The 17708-nt window shown below is 40.4% G+C and overlaps 2 protein-coding genes across 3 annotated transcripts; one reads left to right on the plus strand and one right to left on the minus strand.

Moving 5' to 3' along the window:
• Positions 1 to 203: 203 nt before the first annotated feature.
• Positions 204 to 7888, plus strand: hey2 (hes-related family bHLH transcription factor with YRPW motif 2). Its single transcript, XM_076083237.1, has 5 exons — positions 204 to 1980; positions 3726 to 3804; positions 4120 to 4203; positions 4657 to 4738; positions 5799 to 7888. The coding sequence occupies exons 1-5, from the start codon at positions 1910 to 1912 to the stop codon at positions 6515 to 6517; spliced, it is 1035 nt and encodes a 344-aa protein (XP_075939352.1). The 5' UTR covers positions 204 to 1909; the 3' UTR covers positions 6518 to 7888.
• A 556-nt stretch (positions 7889 to 8444) lies between these two features.
• On the minus strand, positions 8445 to 16725 carry LOC142941001 (lactoylglutathione lyase-like). Of its 2 annotated transcripts, XM_076083235.1 has the most exons (7): positions 16622 to 16725; positions 15657 to 15739; positions 15435 to 15575; positions 14949 to 15016; positions 14688 to 14777; positions 14298 to 14433; positions 8445 to 9481 (listed from the first exon to the last, which is right to left on the minus strand). In XM_076083235.1, exons 1-6 carry the CDS (start codon positions 16691 to 16693, stop codon positions 14339 to 14341), a joined length of 549 nt encoding a protein of 182 aa, XP_075939350.1. In that variant the 5' UTR covers positions 16694 to 16725; the 3' UTR covers positions 8445 to 9481; positions 14298 to 14338. The 2 variants fall into 2 exon arrangements, with proteins under 2 accessions (XP_075939350.1, XP_075939349.1); XM_076083234.1 differs by lacking the exon at positions 8445 to 9481 and having other exon boundaries at positions 14085 to 14433.
• Between the last annotated feature and the right edge of the window lie 983 nt (positions 16726 to 17708).

Below are 17708 nucleotides of genomic sequence, written 5' to 3' on the forward strand. Positions count from 1 at the left end.
CTCAGATGAGTCTCAGTAGACTCCAGATGAGTCCAGTAGAGTCTCAGATGAGTCCAGTAGAGTCTCAGATGAGTCCAGTAGAGTCCAGTAGAGTCTCAGTAGAGTCCAGTAGAGTCTCAAATGAGTCCAGTAGAGTCCAGTAGAGTTTCAGATGAGTCCAGTAGAGCCTCAGATGAGTCCAGTAGAGTCCAGTAGAGTCTCAGATGAGTCCAGTAGAGTCTCAGATGAGTCCAGTAGAGTCTCAGATGAGTCTCAGTAGACTCCAGATGAGTCCAGTAGAGTCTCAGATGAGTCCAGTAGAGTCTCAGATGAGTCCAGTAGAGTCCAGTAGAGTCTCAGTAGAGTCCAGTAGAGTCTCAAATGAGTCCAGTAGAGTCCAGTAGAGTTTCAGATGAGTCCAGTAGAGCCTCAGATGAGTCGAGTAGAGTCCAGTAGAGTCTCAGATGAGTCCAGTAGAGTCTCAGATGAGTCTCAGTAGACTCCAGATGAGTCCAGTAGAGTCTCAGTAGAGTCCAGTAGAGTCTCAGATGAGTCCAGTAGAGGAGCTCTGTTATAGAAGTAGACTTCATAGAATAGAACAGAGTAGAAGCTGTTGCCTTACATTATGAACATTTTCTTGATTATGTCAGAAGTGCCCTCATTCCCATGTGCACGCGCACACACTTACACATACACATGTACACACGCACACACGTGCACGCACTCGGTCTGCACCAGACATGCGGTTTTTATCAGGAGAGGAGGTTCTGGACAAATCTTCCATCTCAACTTGTGTTTGAGTGCACGTGGGCGGTTCCACCGCGCGTGCGTGTGTGCACGTGTGTGTGTATGTGTGTGCGAGGCTCCCAGGCTCCGTGGGAAAGCTCCAGCAGAGGAGGAGGAAGAGGAGGAGGAGGACACACCGGTCACAAGTCCACTCTGCAGCCGACACGCGAGCCACCTGCCCCGGACCCTTTACCGGAGACACCCCGCTGTGAAAACAACTCCCGGAAGCTCCGGAGAAAAGATTTGAATACATTTTCGGAAAACTTTTCGGTTTTGACTTTTTTTTGTTGGGAGGAATTATTAATGTCGCAATTCTGCAAAGAGGAAAAACAACGTGTGTGTCTTTCAGTTCTTTGGAACTAATGTGAAACTTCTTCATGAACTCGTGGATCTAACAAAAGCTCTCTGATCTCCTCTAATAATAATCAATAATCCTTTATGGTAGATCGAATCAGTTCATCTCTAATAAATCAACACTGAGTGATTGATGAGGTTTCATTGTCCTTCAGTAACATTCACTCATTTATTCTCTAAGAGCCACCAAAGAATCCAGGAACGTGTTTCTTTGTTCAGCGTGGAGGAAACTTTGCTTTAAACTTCTCTGAACCTCCGCGTGTCCTCCCGAGGAGACACGGACAGTCCTCCCCGGGAGACACGGACAGTCCTCCCCAGGAGACACGGACAGTCCTCCCCGGGAGACACGGACAGTCCTCCCGAGGAGACACGGACAGTCCTCCCCGGGAGACACGGACAGTCCTCCCCGGGAGACACGGACAGTCCTCCCGAGGAGACACGGACAGTCCTCCCCGGGAGACACGGACAGTCCTCCCCGGGAGACACGGACAGTCCTCCCCGGGAGACACGGACAGTTCTCCCCAGGAGACACGGACAGTCCTCCCGAGGAGACACGGACAGTCCTCCCCGGGAGACACGGACAGTCCTCCCCAGGAGACACGGACAGTCCTCCCCGGGAGACACGGACAGTCCTCCCGAGGAGACACGGACAGTCCTCCCGAGGAGACACGGACAGTCCTCCCCAGGAGACACGGACAGTCCTCCCGAGGAGACACGGACAGTCCTCCCGAGGAGACACGGACAGTCCTCCCCAGGAGACACGGACAGTCCTCCCCGCCGTCCGTGCGCCATGAAGCGGCCGTGTGAGGACAGCGAGGTGGAGGAGACCATCGATGTGGGCAGCGAGAGCGTTTATCACGGGTGAGTTATTAAAGGAATCGATCTTTAATCTTCGTATTTAATATGCTGAAGAAAAGGCTCCTGTACGTGTGCTCGTGCATTAAAAGGTCTGCAGAGCATCACTCGTGTCTTGTTATTTGAACGGTATCACTTAAGACATATTCAGATTAGAACTCATCGTCTGCAGCCTTTTTTATTGCATGTAAAAATATAAAGATATAAATATGATTCAATGAAGTATGTAAAGTTAGTTTACTGTTGAAGAAATGCATCCATTAAAACTCAACATAATAAAGTATAAATACAGGGTACTATAAGTACACTGATGTTCTGTACTGTAAGCTTATTAAAATGAAAACAAACATTATGAATCGAACCTGCAGAATGAAACATTCATGTTGCACATTGTTTTCTACTCACTAAATTAAACTGGACATTATTATTATTTGGTATAAAACATTTGAGGATTTATTTGATGAATGGTGTGTTTTTGGTGACTAGATGTGTTAGATGAATAAGTCACCTGTCAGGACGTGAACAGACCCCGCCCAGCTGGTGCTGCAGGCTGAATAAAACAAACTGACTTTAATGAAGGAAACTAACAGAAGTGAGACATGTTGATGCTTTTAATGCTTAAAGAAGAATCAAACCTGAGACAAGCTGTTTGATATTAAAGTTGTTTTGTGAAGATGCCTTCTTCAACTTGAATTACTGACTCCTCTACATGTCCTACATTTCCCACAATCCCTTTCAGCAACCTCCAAAAACACCTGTCTCTTAGAGAGCAGTGGTGTTTGAAAATACTCCAGTAGTTAAAGTCTTGTATTCAAAACAACACTTACAGTAAAAGTATTATCAGAAAATGTACTCAAAGTACCTTTTATACCTAAAGAGTCAGTAAAGTGAGATGTTGAAGGGACGCAGTGGTGAACAGAACAATGTGGTTTTATTTATTTTCTTCTTCTTCTGGTGTATTAATCGATCATTATGTCAAATTGTTGGACGGAGAGAAGAAGAGAATATTTAATGCCACATTTCATATTTGCAAAATATCTTTTTTATTCTGTTTATATAATATAATATAATCTGATATAATATAATATGATATGATATAATATTATATTTTATCATATCATATCATATTATATCATATCATATAATATGATATGATATAATATAATATAATATGATATAATATAATATGATATGATATAATATTTACTGCTAATAGTTTAAGACATTTGCCAGCGGTGGAGAAAGTATTCAGATCCATCCTTCAGTTAAAGTACCACAGTCTAAAAATACTTCATTACAAGTAAAAGTCCTGGATGCAAAGTGTTCCTTAAGTAAAAGTATTTAAGTATTATCATCTAAATGTACTTAAAGTATCAGAAGTATTCATCGTGCAGAACGGCTCCTTTCACAGTGATTCATCATTCTGTTCTTATCGCTAACGATGAGAGAATATTAACTTTAGATTCTTCAGTTCGTCATTGTGGAGCCGATTGTAAACAGAAGTAAAAGTATAAAGTACCACAACATGGAAGTACTTAAGTAAAGTACAAGTACTACATTTGCAGCTGTGAAACTCTATGACAGCTGTTGAAAACATCTGGATGTGAAAAACAAAAACCTCATTAATGTTAATTCATACGATCCAGAAATTAAGATGATTTAAAGCAGGAAATCAAAGTTTACTCCACTTTACTTTAAGTCAAATGTTTTGTTATTTAACACATTTATTAAATTCATATTTTGGGTTTCAGGCACATGAAGCCGTCCTTCATGAGATGTGGATCACCGACCACGACCACTCAAGTGATGGCCAGGAAAAAGCGCAGAGGGGTAAAGTCATTGACGTCCACTGATTTAACGAGTGAAGGGTAACCTCGATGTACCGCCGGCTCAGCAGTACGGTGGCCCACAGAGGTCAACACACATCGACGTATGAAGACGCCGCCAATAAATAAAACTCAAAGCACATACAGAAACACTGCAGAAGTTACCACTACACAATGCCTCATTTGCATATTTAAATACAACATTTCAGAGAACGTTGATGGTGATATCTGTTATATAGATTTATATTTATGTAGCATCTCTCCTCACACGTCTTCAGTTCAGCGATAGTTTGAGGTTTTTCTCGTTTTCTTTTGTCAGATTATCGAGAAGAGACGCAGAGACAGAATCAACAGCAGTCTGCTGGAGTTACGGAGACTCGTCCCCACGGCCTTCGAGAAGCAGGCGAGTTCACATCAGACCGTAAACCAGGTTTCTGTTCAGCTCTGCGTCCTGGTTTCAGGTCAACAAGAATCCGACCCGGCATCAAGAATAACTCTATAGAGGATCAGGACTACACTGAGACTGGTTCATATAGAGGATCAGGACTACACTGAGACTGGTTCATATAGAGGATCAGGACTACACTGAGACTGGTTCATATAGAGGATCAGGACTACACTGAGACTGGTTCATATAGAGGATCAGGACTACACTGAGACTGGTTCAGATAAAAGATCCTCATGGTCACTTTAATGGTTAACTGAGTAGAACCTTGTAACAACAGATAGATATGAAACCTATTCGTAATATTAAATTGGAGAAGTTGACCAGTGAATCCAGCTGCTGTGTGATGAAGAGAAGCTGAACCTGGTTGGACTCAGGTGTTTGTCTTTAACTGTTGGTTTGTTTCATCAGGGTTCAGCTAAACTGGAGAAGGCAGAGATCCTGCAGATGACTGTGGACCACCTGAAGGTGCTGCAGGCCACCGGAGGGAAAGGTAACCAGGAAGATGTTGCAGACATCCTTCAGAGGAGAGAGCTGTGGGAGAGTCCTTCAAAGATGTACTGGATTACGTTGTCGCGCCACGTTGATTTCGTTTCGATCTGGGAGTTGTCCGGGTTTTTGTCTTACAACGTTAACCCTTCCACCGTGTGTTTTCATTTTGGTCCAACCTCTCGTATCACTTCTGGTTGCAAAGAAAACAAGATGGCGACGGCCAAGATGCCTTCAAAACTATAGTCCACAAACCAGTGGGTGACGTCACGGCGACTACACCCACTTCTTATATACAGTCTACAGCAGAGAGAATAAATCCAAGCTGAAACCAGATCGTAGTTCTTTCTCATCAAAGGTGCAGAGGTTCCTTTTAACACTTTTATCAGCTCAGAACGTGTTGAGTGCAGCTCTTAAGGACGAGAGGCAACGCATCATTCAGTGTGTGGCAGCGCTTGTTCTTTGAAGTCACTTTGGTTTGTCAGCGAGGACGTGATGTCAGTCAAACTGTAGTGTGTGTGTGTGTGTGTGTGTGTGTGTGTGTGTGTGTGTCAGAGGGAGGTGGTGAGTCCATGGGAAAGCACTGCGGGGATAAAAGCACCACTTGAACCTGAGCAGTGCTGTTTGCTTTCATAAAGCCAGCAGGGGGGTCAGTGTTTGTTTGATCATAGCAGCTGGTCTACAAGACTCCAGACTATTTTGTTTTGCCACCGTCCCAAGAATCATTTTAAGCGCTCTGAAGTCAGTAAACCATCAAACATTTATGGTCTGTTTGACTCTAAATGGACCATAATGTACTAAATGAACATCATGCTGTATTGAAGAAGACTTGAAACTAGAGATTGAGACCATAAACTCATGTTTACAATGTTTACTGAGGTAATAAATCAAGAGAGAAGTAGAGTCATTTTCTCATAGACTTCTATACAACCAGAGGAGTCGCCCCCTGGTGGACACTAGAGAGAATGCAGCTTTAACACATGAAGCTTTGACTTCACTCGGCAGAAGGTTGCCTCCTGGATGTAACAGACAGTATTTGACCGTCTCTCTCTCTGTGTCTGCAGGTTACTTTGACGCCCACGCTCTGGCCCTGGACTTCCTGTCTCTGGGTTTCAGGGAGTGCGTGACGGAGGTTTCCCGCTACCTGAGCGCCGTGGAGGGCCTGGACTCCGGCGACCCTCTGCGCTCCCGCCTCCTCTCCCACCTCGCCTCCTGCTCCTCGCAGCGTGACGCCGCCGCCCTCACCGTGACCTCCCATTTGCCACTTCACTACCATCACCACCAGCAGCACCTGCACCACCAGCAGCAGCCTCACCCTTTACCTCACCCCTTCCACCCTCACCACTGGGCTGCCGCCGCCGCTGCGGTTGCCACAGCGGCGGCGTTCCGACCTCTGCCGGCCGCCGCTGCGTCGTACGGACTGAGCGCGCTGTCAGTGTCTCCGGACTCTGGAGAAGGTGGAGCCCCCCAGAGGCCGGTGGAGTTGTCACAGCGCAGCCAAGCAGACTCCACCTCCTCCCCCTCCTCCTCCTCCTCTTCCTCGTCTCTCGTACTGCCCTGCGCCCCTACCCCTCTCTCCGCCTCCCTCCTCTCCCTCTCGGCGTCGTTTCCTCTCACCCTCCACGGAGGTTTCCCCATCCTCCCTCCCTCCTCTTTCACCTCCACCGCCACCACCACCAGTCCTCCCATCTCCTCCTCCTCCTCCTCCTCCTCCTCCTCCCAGACTCCTCACAGCAGCAGTAAACCCTACAGACCGTGGGGGACCGAGGTCGGAGCGTTCTGACTAACTTCTGACTGACACTTTAAACACTTTTATCACCAGTGAACAAACTTATAAACCAAGTTTTTACCCCAAACAACTACTTTTCTTAACTTGTTAACCTCTGAGATGTTTTTACTCTTTTCCATCTGCTGATTTCACAAAGTGACCCGTTTGTTTTTTTATTCTTTATCCTTTTTTCTTTCTATTCAGATTCTCTGAACTGTTTTAACGTTTAACTGACGTTTTGTTCTTGTGTTTCCATTCACATGTTTTAAGCTCATCTTGAAGTATCGCGTTAGAAAAGCTGAATGGAAACGGAAAGAAATTGATAAAACTTCCTAATTACAAAAACAGCTTTTTCCCTTGAGGTGATTTTTGTCGATAAAGACTTTCTGGAAACGGTGAATAAATTCTGACTGAGTTGACTGATCAGCTGTTTCTGATTTCAACATAACGTGTGAATGCTCGTCTTCGTCTCTGGACGACATGAACCACGACCAAGCTGACAGGAAAGATCAATTCAAACTTCTCCAATTAGAACAAATTCGTGAAGACGTTCCTCCGTTTTTTCCTCTTCTTAGATGGTTAGATGACTGACATCCACTTCTTCTTCTGCTCTTTTTTACTGGCAGATTACAGACATGTGTAGTTTATAGTGGCAACTTCTTTATTCGCTCCAAACCACTTGATGAAAATGAGACATGAAAAGTGAAAACATGAAGAAGAATTACGCATCTATTCGTATTTAACTTTAATACGTTTGGTGATGTTCTATATTTTTCTTCGTGGCATCAAATCTCATGTTTAGACTCAAACCAGCAGGTATCTCCTAACTTACAACATATATACTAACGTGTTGCATGTTTATCACAACCTGATGTCTCACACAGCTCCTTTAAAAACACACCACTGAGCCTCAATGCTCCTTCATCACCATGATTTAATTCTGACTCAAGCCTGCAAACACTCACCAAATGTGGATTAATCCGCCACTGAAAGTAGTCCCCAACAAAGTCACTATTTCCTCCTGTTTGTTTGATTTTTAAAAACTACAGTGACCAGCAGTTCTTTTAGCAATCAAACTATATATTAGTGTTTTAAAGATTAACGTCTTCAGTAGGAACCAGTGAGACGAAGACAGGAAGTGAGACGGAAGAACAAAAAGTAGAGTTACAGCAGAATGACCCTTTATAACCTTCAGACCTTAAACGCTGACAATGAGACAAAAGAACAAAAAACTAAAGTTTGCCTCTGAGACAATGTGAGGCTTTACCAAAGTAACAGGACACGCTGTAGCTCACACTGATCACACTGAATGTTGTTCCACGTGTTGTTTACGTGTAATCTGTCACCGTGTGCCTTTATTTTACGAATAAAGATGACGTAACAATATCGCTGCTGTCATGAAAACAGCAGCTGTGATGGTGTTTCTTTGTTATTGTCAGTATAAACTTTACATTTTGATTTATATGTAGAAATGTAATTCAAAGAATCACATCAGTGTGACTTTTAAATTGATCAACACTTTGGAAACTACACTCATGTCTGTGAGGAGCCAGAGGAGGTGATTAGCTTAGCATAAAGACTGGAAACAAGGTATTGTTCTGTTTACATTAACTGTTTTGCTCACGGTGGCTCGTGGTTTCTCAAAGTTACTAGCCACTCTGCATTTTTACGAGCCACGAGTGTGTTGTTGGTAAGTTACATTTTATTTGATTAAGTTGACTTTTGTGTGCTATAAGTGACTTTAACAACTAGATTTAAACACATTTACGATGTAAATGAACAGCTGATCAAAGATAAATGTCTATCACTCATCAAATATTCAGCTCTGTTGTATGTTGAGCTTCTTCTGCATGAAATCATAAAAGTAATTCAGACAAAAGGCATAAAAAAGAGCTTATTTGTTAAAAAGTACTAAAAGTGAGTCATCTGGATTGCTGTTCATCTTTATTGAGTTGCACCATGATAAACACGACGAGTTCCACTTTTCCTTAAATAATCTCTGTAACAATACTTTATATTTATACTATATATCAGGGGTACACATCACAGAACATCACAATAAGGTCGAACCTGTTCTATGATTTAGTCCCATATATATTGAAGTAGCCAACAGTTGTATCAACGTCTTTATATGGTCAACAACTGACTGTCAAATCAAGTAAAAGTTACATTGTTACGTTACATTGTTACGTTACTTAGTTACGTTACTTAGTTACGTTACTTAGTTACGTTACATATCACATTGTTACATTACGCTGTTACGTTGCGTCACGTTTTTACGTCACGTTGTTACATTGCGTTGTTAGCCTTGGATGTATATAAAAGAAGTTTGTAGTAAATGGACTAAAACGTATGTTTAGTCACTGGAATTGTCCTTTAAACGCCACTATGCCCGCTGTGAAACATTGGAAACATAAGTCGAGAAAACAAGGTCCATTTAGTGGCTGTTAGAGCTTTTGATTGCAACACATGATCTTCCTCTGCAGCTTGACTTTGCCCAGTTGTCATGGAACCGTAGATGTTCCCTTTTTATTCCGAGCACTCTAAAGACCATGTTTTGCTAAAACATGTAAGTAAAGAATAAACATCCGGGCAAACTCCATCTGCTGAGGAAGAAGACCATTTGACGTGATAGAAAGCTCCAGAACAGCAAAATTGAAGTCAACCTGTAAAACCAAAACGTGTTTTCTTTTTTTTCACCAGACTGCCGTCAGAGTATCACAGAATCAAACGCTCACACGCGTTAATCCACTTCTTCTCTTTCTTCATCTGGCTGCTGATTCACTGAAATCACTGTTGCACCCGTTAGATCCTCCCAGAGAAGAAGAAAGCTCCGGCTGAATGGAGGATTAAAGGCTGACAGGCCTGGGAACAGCTCCGCAGGCCGTAAATCCAACCCGGTCAGCCGACACGGTTCTCACGCCGGGACGGCGCTTTGAAGTGACCGGCGGTAAACTGGAGGACATGAGCCGGTCAGACCTTCACATACAGACACACAGAGAGGAACAAGAAGAACTCCTGTGTGCCAAATAATGTACTTAAATATACGTATTACGGATAATAATACGTATTTATTAAATTATTGATGCATTAATGTGTTCATCACTTTAATGTTGCAGCTGTTGAAGATAGAGCTCATTTTAATTACTTTATATACAGCTGGTAGTTTAATCTAAAATAATAATAATACATCATTATATATTAGTCAGTTATATTTAGTTTCAATAATCTGTAAAGTAACTGAAGCTGTCACATGAATACAGTGGAGTAAAAAGTACACTATGTACCTCTGAGATGTAGTACAGTATAAAGTACAATATGTACCTCTGAGATGTAGTACAGTATAAAGTACAACATGTACCTCTGAGATGTAGTACAGTATAAAGTACAACATGTACCTCTGAGATGTAGTACAGTATAAAGTACAACATGTACCTCTGAGATGTAGTTCAGTATAAAGTACAACATGTACCTCTGAGATGTAGTACAGTATAAAGTACATGTACCTCTGAGATGTAGTACAGTATAAAGTACAATATGTACCTCTGAGATGTAGTACAGTATAAAGTACAACATGTACCTCTGAGATGTAGTACAGTATAAAGTACAATATGTACCTCTGAGATGTAGTACAGTATAAAGTACAACATGTACCTCTGAGATGTAGTACAGTATAAAGTACAACATGTACCTCTGAGGTGTAGTACAGTATAAAGTACAATATGTACCTCTGAGATGTTGTACAGTATAAAGTACAATATGTACCTCTGAGATGTAGTACAGTATAAAGTACAACATGTACCTCTGAGATGTAGTACAGTATAAAGTACAATATGTACCTCTGAGGTGTAGTACAGTATAAAGTACAATATGTACCTCTGAGATGTAGTACAGTATAAAGTACAATATGTACCTCTGAGATGTAGTACAGTATAAAGTACAATATGTACCTCTGAGGTGTAGTACAGTATAAAGTACAATATGTACCTCTGAGGTGTAGTACAGTATAAAGTACAATATGTACCTCTGAGATGAAGTACAGTAAAAAGTACAATATGTACCTCTGAGATGTAGTACAGTATAAAGTACAATATGTACCTCTGAGATGTAGTACAGTATAAAGTACAACATGTACCTCTGAGATGTAGTACAGTATAAAGTACAATATGTACCTCTGAGATGTAGTACAGTATAAAGTACAACATGTACCTCTGAGATGTAGTACAGTAAAAAGTACAATATGTACCTCTGAGATGTAGTACAGTATAAAGTACAATATGTACCTCTGAGATGTAGTACAGTATAAAGTACAACATGTACCTCTGAGATGTAGTACAGTATAAAGTACAACATGTACCTCTGAGATGTAGTACAGTATAAAGTACATGTACCTCTGAGATGAAGTACAGTAAAAAGTACAATATGTACCTCTGAGATGAAGTACAGTAAAAAGTACAATATGTACCTCTGAGATGAAGTACAGTAAAAAGTACAATATGTACCTCTGAGATGTAGTACAGTATAAAGTACAATATGTACCTCTGAGATGAAGTACAGTAAAAAGTACAATATGTACCTCTGAGATGTAGTACAGTATAAAGTACAACATGTACCTCTGAGATGAAGTACAGTATAAAGTACAACATGTACCTCTGAGATGTAGTACAGTATAAAGTACAACATGTACCTCTGAGATGAAGTACAGTATAAAATACAATATGTACCTCTGAGATGTAGTACAGCATAAAGTACAATATGTACCTCTGAGATGTAGTACAGTATAAAGTACAATATGTACCTCTGAGATGTAGTACAGCATAAAGTACAATATGTACCTCTGAGATGTAGTACAGTATAAAGTACAACATGTACCTCTGAGATGTAGTACAGTATAAAGTACAATATGTACCTCTGAGGTGTAGTACAGCATAAAGTACAATATGTACCTCTGAGATGTAGTACAGTATAAAGTACAACATGTACCTCTGAGATGAAGTACAGTATAAAGTACAACATGTACCTCTGAGATGTAGTACAGTATAAAGTACAACATGTACCTCTGAGATGAAGTACAGTATAAAGTACAACATGTACCTCTGAGATGTAGTACAGTATAAAGTACAACATGTACCTCTGAGATGAAGTACAGTATAAAATACAATATGTACCTCTGAGATGTAGTACAGCATAAAGTACAATATGTACCTCTGAGATGTAGTACAGTATAAAGTACAACATGTACCTCTGAGATGAAGTACAGTATAAAGTACAACATGTACCTCTGAGATGTAGTACAGTATAAAGTACAACATGTACCTCTGAGATGAAGTACAGTATAAAGTACAACATGTACCTCTGAGATGTAGTACAGTATAAAGTACATGTACCTCTGAGATGAAGTACAGTAAAAAGTACAATATGTACCTCTGAGATGAAGTACAGTAAAAAGTACAATATGTACCTCTGAGATGAAGTACAGTAAAAAGTACAATATGTACCTCTGAGATGAAGTACAGTAAAAAGTACAATATGTACCTCTGAGATGTAGTACAGTATAAAGTACAACATGTACCTCTGAGATGTAGTACAGTATAAAGTACAACATGTACCTCTGAGATGTAGTACAGTATAAAGTACAACATGTACCTCTGAGGTGTAGTACAGTATAAAGTACAATATGTACCTCTGAGATGTTGTACAGTATAAAGTACAATATGTACCTCTGAGATGTAGTACAGTATAAAGTACAACATGTACCTCTGAGATGTAGTACAGTATAAAGTACAATATGTACCTCTGAGGTGTAGTACAGTATAAAGTACAATATGTACCTCTGAGATGTAGTACAGTATAAAGTACAATATGTACCTCTGAGATGTAGTACAGTATAAAGTACAATATGTACCTCTGAGATGTAGTACAGTATAAAGTACAATATGTACCTCTGAGGTGTAGTACAGTATAAAGTACAATATGTACCTCTGAGATGAAGTACAGTAAAAAGTACAATATGTACCTCTGAGATGTAGTACAGTATAAAGTACAATATGTACCTCTGAGATGTAGTACAGTATAAAGTACAACATGTACCTCTGAGATGTAGTACAGTATAAAGTACAATATGTACCTCTGAGATGTAGTACAGTATAAAGTACAACATGTACCTCTGAGATGTAGTACAGTAAAAAGTACAATATGTACCTCTGAGATGTAGTACAGTATAAAGTACAATATGTACCTCTGAGATGTAGTACAGTATAAAGTACAACATGTACCTCTGAGATGTAGTACAGTATAAAGTACAACATGTACCTCTGAGATGTAGTACAGTATAAAGTACATGTACCTCTGAGATGAAGTACAGTAAAAAGTACAATATGTACCTCTGAGATGTAGTACAGTATAAAGTACAATATGTACCTCTGAGATGTAGTACAGTATAAAGTACAAAATGTACCTCTGAGATGTAGTACAGTATAAAGTACAACATGTACCTCTGAGATGTAGTACAGTATAAAGTACAACATGTACCTCTGAGATGAAGTACAGTATAAAGTACAATATGTACCTCTGAGATGAAGTACAGTAAAAAGTACAATATGTACCTCTGAGATGTAGTACAGTATAAAGTACAACATGTACCTCTGAGATGAAGTACAGTATAAAGTACAACATGTACCTCTGAGATGTAGTACAGTATAAAGTACAACATGTACCTCTGAGATGAAGTACAGTATAAAGTACAACATGTACCTCTGAGATGTAGTACAGTATAAAATACAACATGTACCTCTGAGATGTAGTACAGTAAAGTAAAATACAAGTATTTTGAATTTATACTCAAGTAAAGTACTTCCGTAAATGTAATTAGTTACTTTCCTTCACTGCCATTGAAATAAATCAGTATTATGTGATCAGACAGAATCTTAATCGTTAATGTTCATTTAACATCTTCATTATTTATCATTTACAGTGGAGGAAAGTACTTTTACTCAAGAATGATTGTGATATACTTGTACTTTACTTGAGTATTTCCATTTTATAGTACTGTATACATTTACTCCACTACATTTATAAAACACCTAAAGTTACTTTTTTAACACAAAAACACTTGACATGTTGAAATGTTATGATGCAGTACAGTAATACTACTAATCTACCCAGTAGTACACAAATGATGGGCTACGTTAAAATGCTCGTAGAAGTATTCATCAGTGATAAGACATAATATACTATGATAATAAAACACAATGAAAGGAGACATTCCGCATGAGTACTTTTACTTTTGATACGTTAAGTATATCGTGCTGATAAAAAACTTCTGTACTTTTACTAGACTAACGTTTTGAACGCAGGACTTTCACTTATAGAAGAGAGCGATGTATTTCTACTTTGACTGAAGTACTTCTTCCACCGCTCATCGTTTATCATTACAGCTGCAGTAACATGAGAGGTTTTCTAAAGGGACTCTGGCGTTTGGAAGCACTGCCACTTTAGTCCACAGGGGGCGCCAGAATCACCACAACATGAAAATGTTTTCCTCGTAGTAGCTTTAATAAAAACACAAATGAATCTTTGTGACTTCATTGACGATGAATGTTTCTTTATTTCTGTCAGTAACTCAAACAAAGTGTTTCAACGCTGATGACCGATGTGACGTTTGATGTTTTTAATATTAAAATATTTCCACTCTGCAACAGAATGTCGATAGATTCAAAGCAGAACTTCCTGTTTGTGTTTCTTTTTTTATTTGTTTTTGTTTGTATAAAAGGAGTAAGTTGAGCACAGAACTTACAAAATAAAAGTCTTCTTTTGTTTGAGGCAGTGGTCTCTGCTTCAAGGGGACAATAGTGAGACCATGTTGTTGGGGCTTAAGATCTCAATCCAGTAGCCGTCAGGATCCTGAATGAAGGCCAGGTCCTTCATCTTACCTGTGAGCAGCAGGAGGAAGGTGGTAGTTAAGATACTCGGTTAAACCTCAGTCAATCACACATAAACCGCCACAAATACTCACTAGAGCAACAAATGTGGATTAATCCGCCGCTGAAAATAGTCCCCAACAACTGCACTATTTCCTCCTTTGTTTGATTATAAACTACAGCTGTTTCAGGAGATTACTGGTGATTTAATGTTGACATCTAGAATAACGTCGGACATATTTTTGAGCCGCTGACTTCTGACTCACCAGATTCTGGTTTCTTGACGAACGTCACTCCTTGCTCTTCAAACACTTTGCAGGCGGCGTAAACATCAGGAACAGCGACGCCAATGTGACCTGCAACAACACGGCCGGTCACACCCAACACACACGGAGAGAATAGGAAGAGAAGGTGCCGTCAGGTTCAACTGCTCGTAACAGAAATAATATTACAGTTAGAAAAGTACAGCAGAAACAATTCAAATAGAGTCAGACAGGAAAACAGTGAAATCTACATTAAGTTCTCACCAAATCCTTTTGGTTTGTTGTTTCCATTGTTGTACGACAGACTTTGATCCGACTCTGAACCCCAGTTACTAAAACAAACAAAGAAACATTCATTATTCATGAATTTAAAAAGACACATCAGATTTTCATTTAGCGTTGATTCTGGCGCCCCCTGTGGACTAAAGCGGGAGTGTCTCTGAGCACCAGAGTCCCTTTAGAAAACCTCTCAATCAATCTTCTCAAAATCAAAACGTTTTCAAGACAGAGATATTTTCAGACATTTCATAAACTAAACGATTAATTAGAGAAATGAACTGCAGAATAATTAATAGTGAAAATACTGGTGTCCTAAATGTAAAAGTTCAACATGCTGCTACAACGAAGTCAAGACAATATCGGCATGTTTTTGAAGAACGGGAAATAATGAAGTTCTTTTACACCGAACGGTGAAAAGTCATTAAAGTGCATGAAAATAGATCTGGTGTTTCGGGGTTTATTCCCGCGTACTGTGTGAGCTCTATGGTGGCCCGGCGAGAGAACGTCCACGCCGTCCTCTCCTTGATGTCGGCCGGGATGTCCGACTTGTCCTCGTAACCCAGGAAGTAGAGGGTGAAGCGCATCGAGGGGAAGTCGATCTTCTGGAGCAAGCTGGGACAAAACGCAGAGGAGAACCAGTCAGGAGTTTAATGGTTTCACAGCCGATCAGAGCGGAAGGACGATCAGACTCACGTCATGCCCAGGATTCGAGTGTAGAAGTCCAGAGACCTCGCCGGGTCTTTGACCCTCAGCATCGTCTGCTGCATCATGTAGTCCTGCACGGACGAGAAGTCATCAAGACAATCGCTCTTTAAAGCTGCACTCATCAACATCTTACAGCTATGAACAGTCATCACAAACTCTTTCAGCTCATCGGTGTTCAAGTCCAATATTTTCTCTTTTAGCTCCGTCTTTGGTCTCCACCGCCAAATATCTGTCTCTTCAGCGGCTAAACGCTTCACTAATCACCTGCTAGTCTTTAAATACGTCTTTTCTTTTACAATTATGTGAAGTGAGAGTATTGAAATAAACTCTAAATATATAAAGGATCAGTTCTCCCAAGTTGCAAGTCGTCCAGCGTGTTGATGAAACAGAACAATGAATTCTTTACAGACACCATTCTAGTGAAGAGTTTATTCATTCAGCAGAAGCACAGATTCATAAAGACATCCGTCATTAAACACCGAGTTATTTAGAAATCAAATAATGATATCATGTTTAGAATACACATATGAAACAATAGTTTAAATAATCACGCTCCTCTTAACTTCATTTATATATAAAGTTCTTGTTGTGAAGCTCAAGTTGCTGTCGAGTTTCTCCACCATGGTGCGGAGGTGGCAGCAGAAACCTCACATCTAAAGCTCTTGGCACATGAAGCTGGAACTTTCCCGGCTGAATGACGCTAGAAATGACTTGAATGTTTTGTAGTTATTTGTGTGAAGTGGAACTTTAAAATGTGAGAATAAATCTCTTAAAGTGGAGTTTTCTTTGCTGTACAACATGTTAAAGAGTGGAGAGTGCCAGTGAGGCCTACAGGCATGCAGGTCTGTAGGCCAACAGGTTGGACTGCATTACAGCCTCTAAACACAGACTTCAGAACACATCAGAATAAACTATTAGAATAAAGTAGACGTTGAAGAGCTCAAACACTCCACCTGGGTGATGGGGTCTCCCTCTTTGCAGGCAGCAGTCACAGCTCCGTCCGACAGTCCTCCATTGCCCTCCATGTCTCTCACACTCAGGAACACTCAGGCTCTCCTTCTCTGCAGCGCTGCCTTCAAGCGCTGCTGGGAAGTTTGGGCTCCACTTAACCCAGAGGACATTCTGGCTGCATTCGTGCATTTTAAATATCAGACATTCATTGTTTTTGACTTTGAAAGCCCTGCTTGGTTTGATTCTATTGTGATATTTTAACAAACAGTTTAAGGTTTCAGGCTTAAATGTTTTGTCTAATTGTGTTTTTGTTGTTGAACTTCAAGTGATTATTCCTAAAATGTAATCTCCATAAAGCAAATTTTGTTCCGTTACATTTAAACCTCATTAAAGATTCAGTCTGATAATTATTTTAAGTTATTATTACGGCACCGTGACCAAGGAATGAGATGGGCTCCTTACAAAGATTCTATTAACATGTTTTATAACAGCACATCTTTCTTGAGAAGAGTTTGTTTTAATGTTTTTATGATGTTAAAAAGACACATTGATGATTTTGTGAAAACACAATAAAGTTGTGTTGAAACAAGAAAAAAGATTTGATGCTAAAACTGAATAATTTACCTATTAATGAAAAGAAAGCAACAATATTTACTTTCATATTAAATTTAAATATTCTAAAGAGAATCTTGTTTATTAATATTAGCATCAATACGACATCATGCTCAACATTTCCTCACCCGTTGATGTTCAACACATTCTGAGTTTGAGTTTCATAAACATCAACTAAAAGGAAATATTACACATCTGTTCTTTGAAGGGTCCAGTTTAGATATTTCTGACAGAACCTGAAGGCAGCCAGGTGTTTCCGGGGGGGGGGGGGGGGGGGGGGGGGGGGGGGGGGCAGAGCAGTCGCTGCCTTCAGGTACAGACTGAACTGTTGGGGAAAGAAACGCCCACAGGTTTGAAGAGAAATGCAGCCGAGCGGTGAAGTAAAGACTGAAGAAGAAGTTAAATTCCTATTCACTCTTCAGTCTGTGCTTCACCTGCATCACATGGTGACGCTTCACCTGCTCCACCTGCGAGCAT

This window comes from Anarhichas minor, unplaced genomic scaffold (assembly GCF_050575085.1).
Source record: "Anarhichas minor isolate MPS153535 unplaced genomic scaffold, ASM5057508v1 ptg000124l, whole genome shotgun sequence".
NCBI classification, from domain to species: domain Eukaryota; kingdom Metazoa; phylum Chordata; class Actinopteri; order Perciformes; family Anarhichadidae; genus Anarhichas; species Anarhichas minor.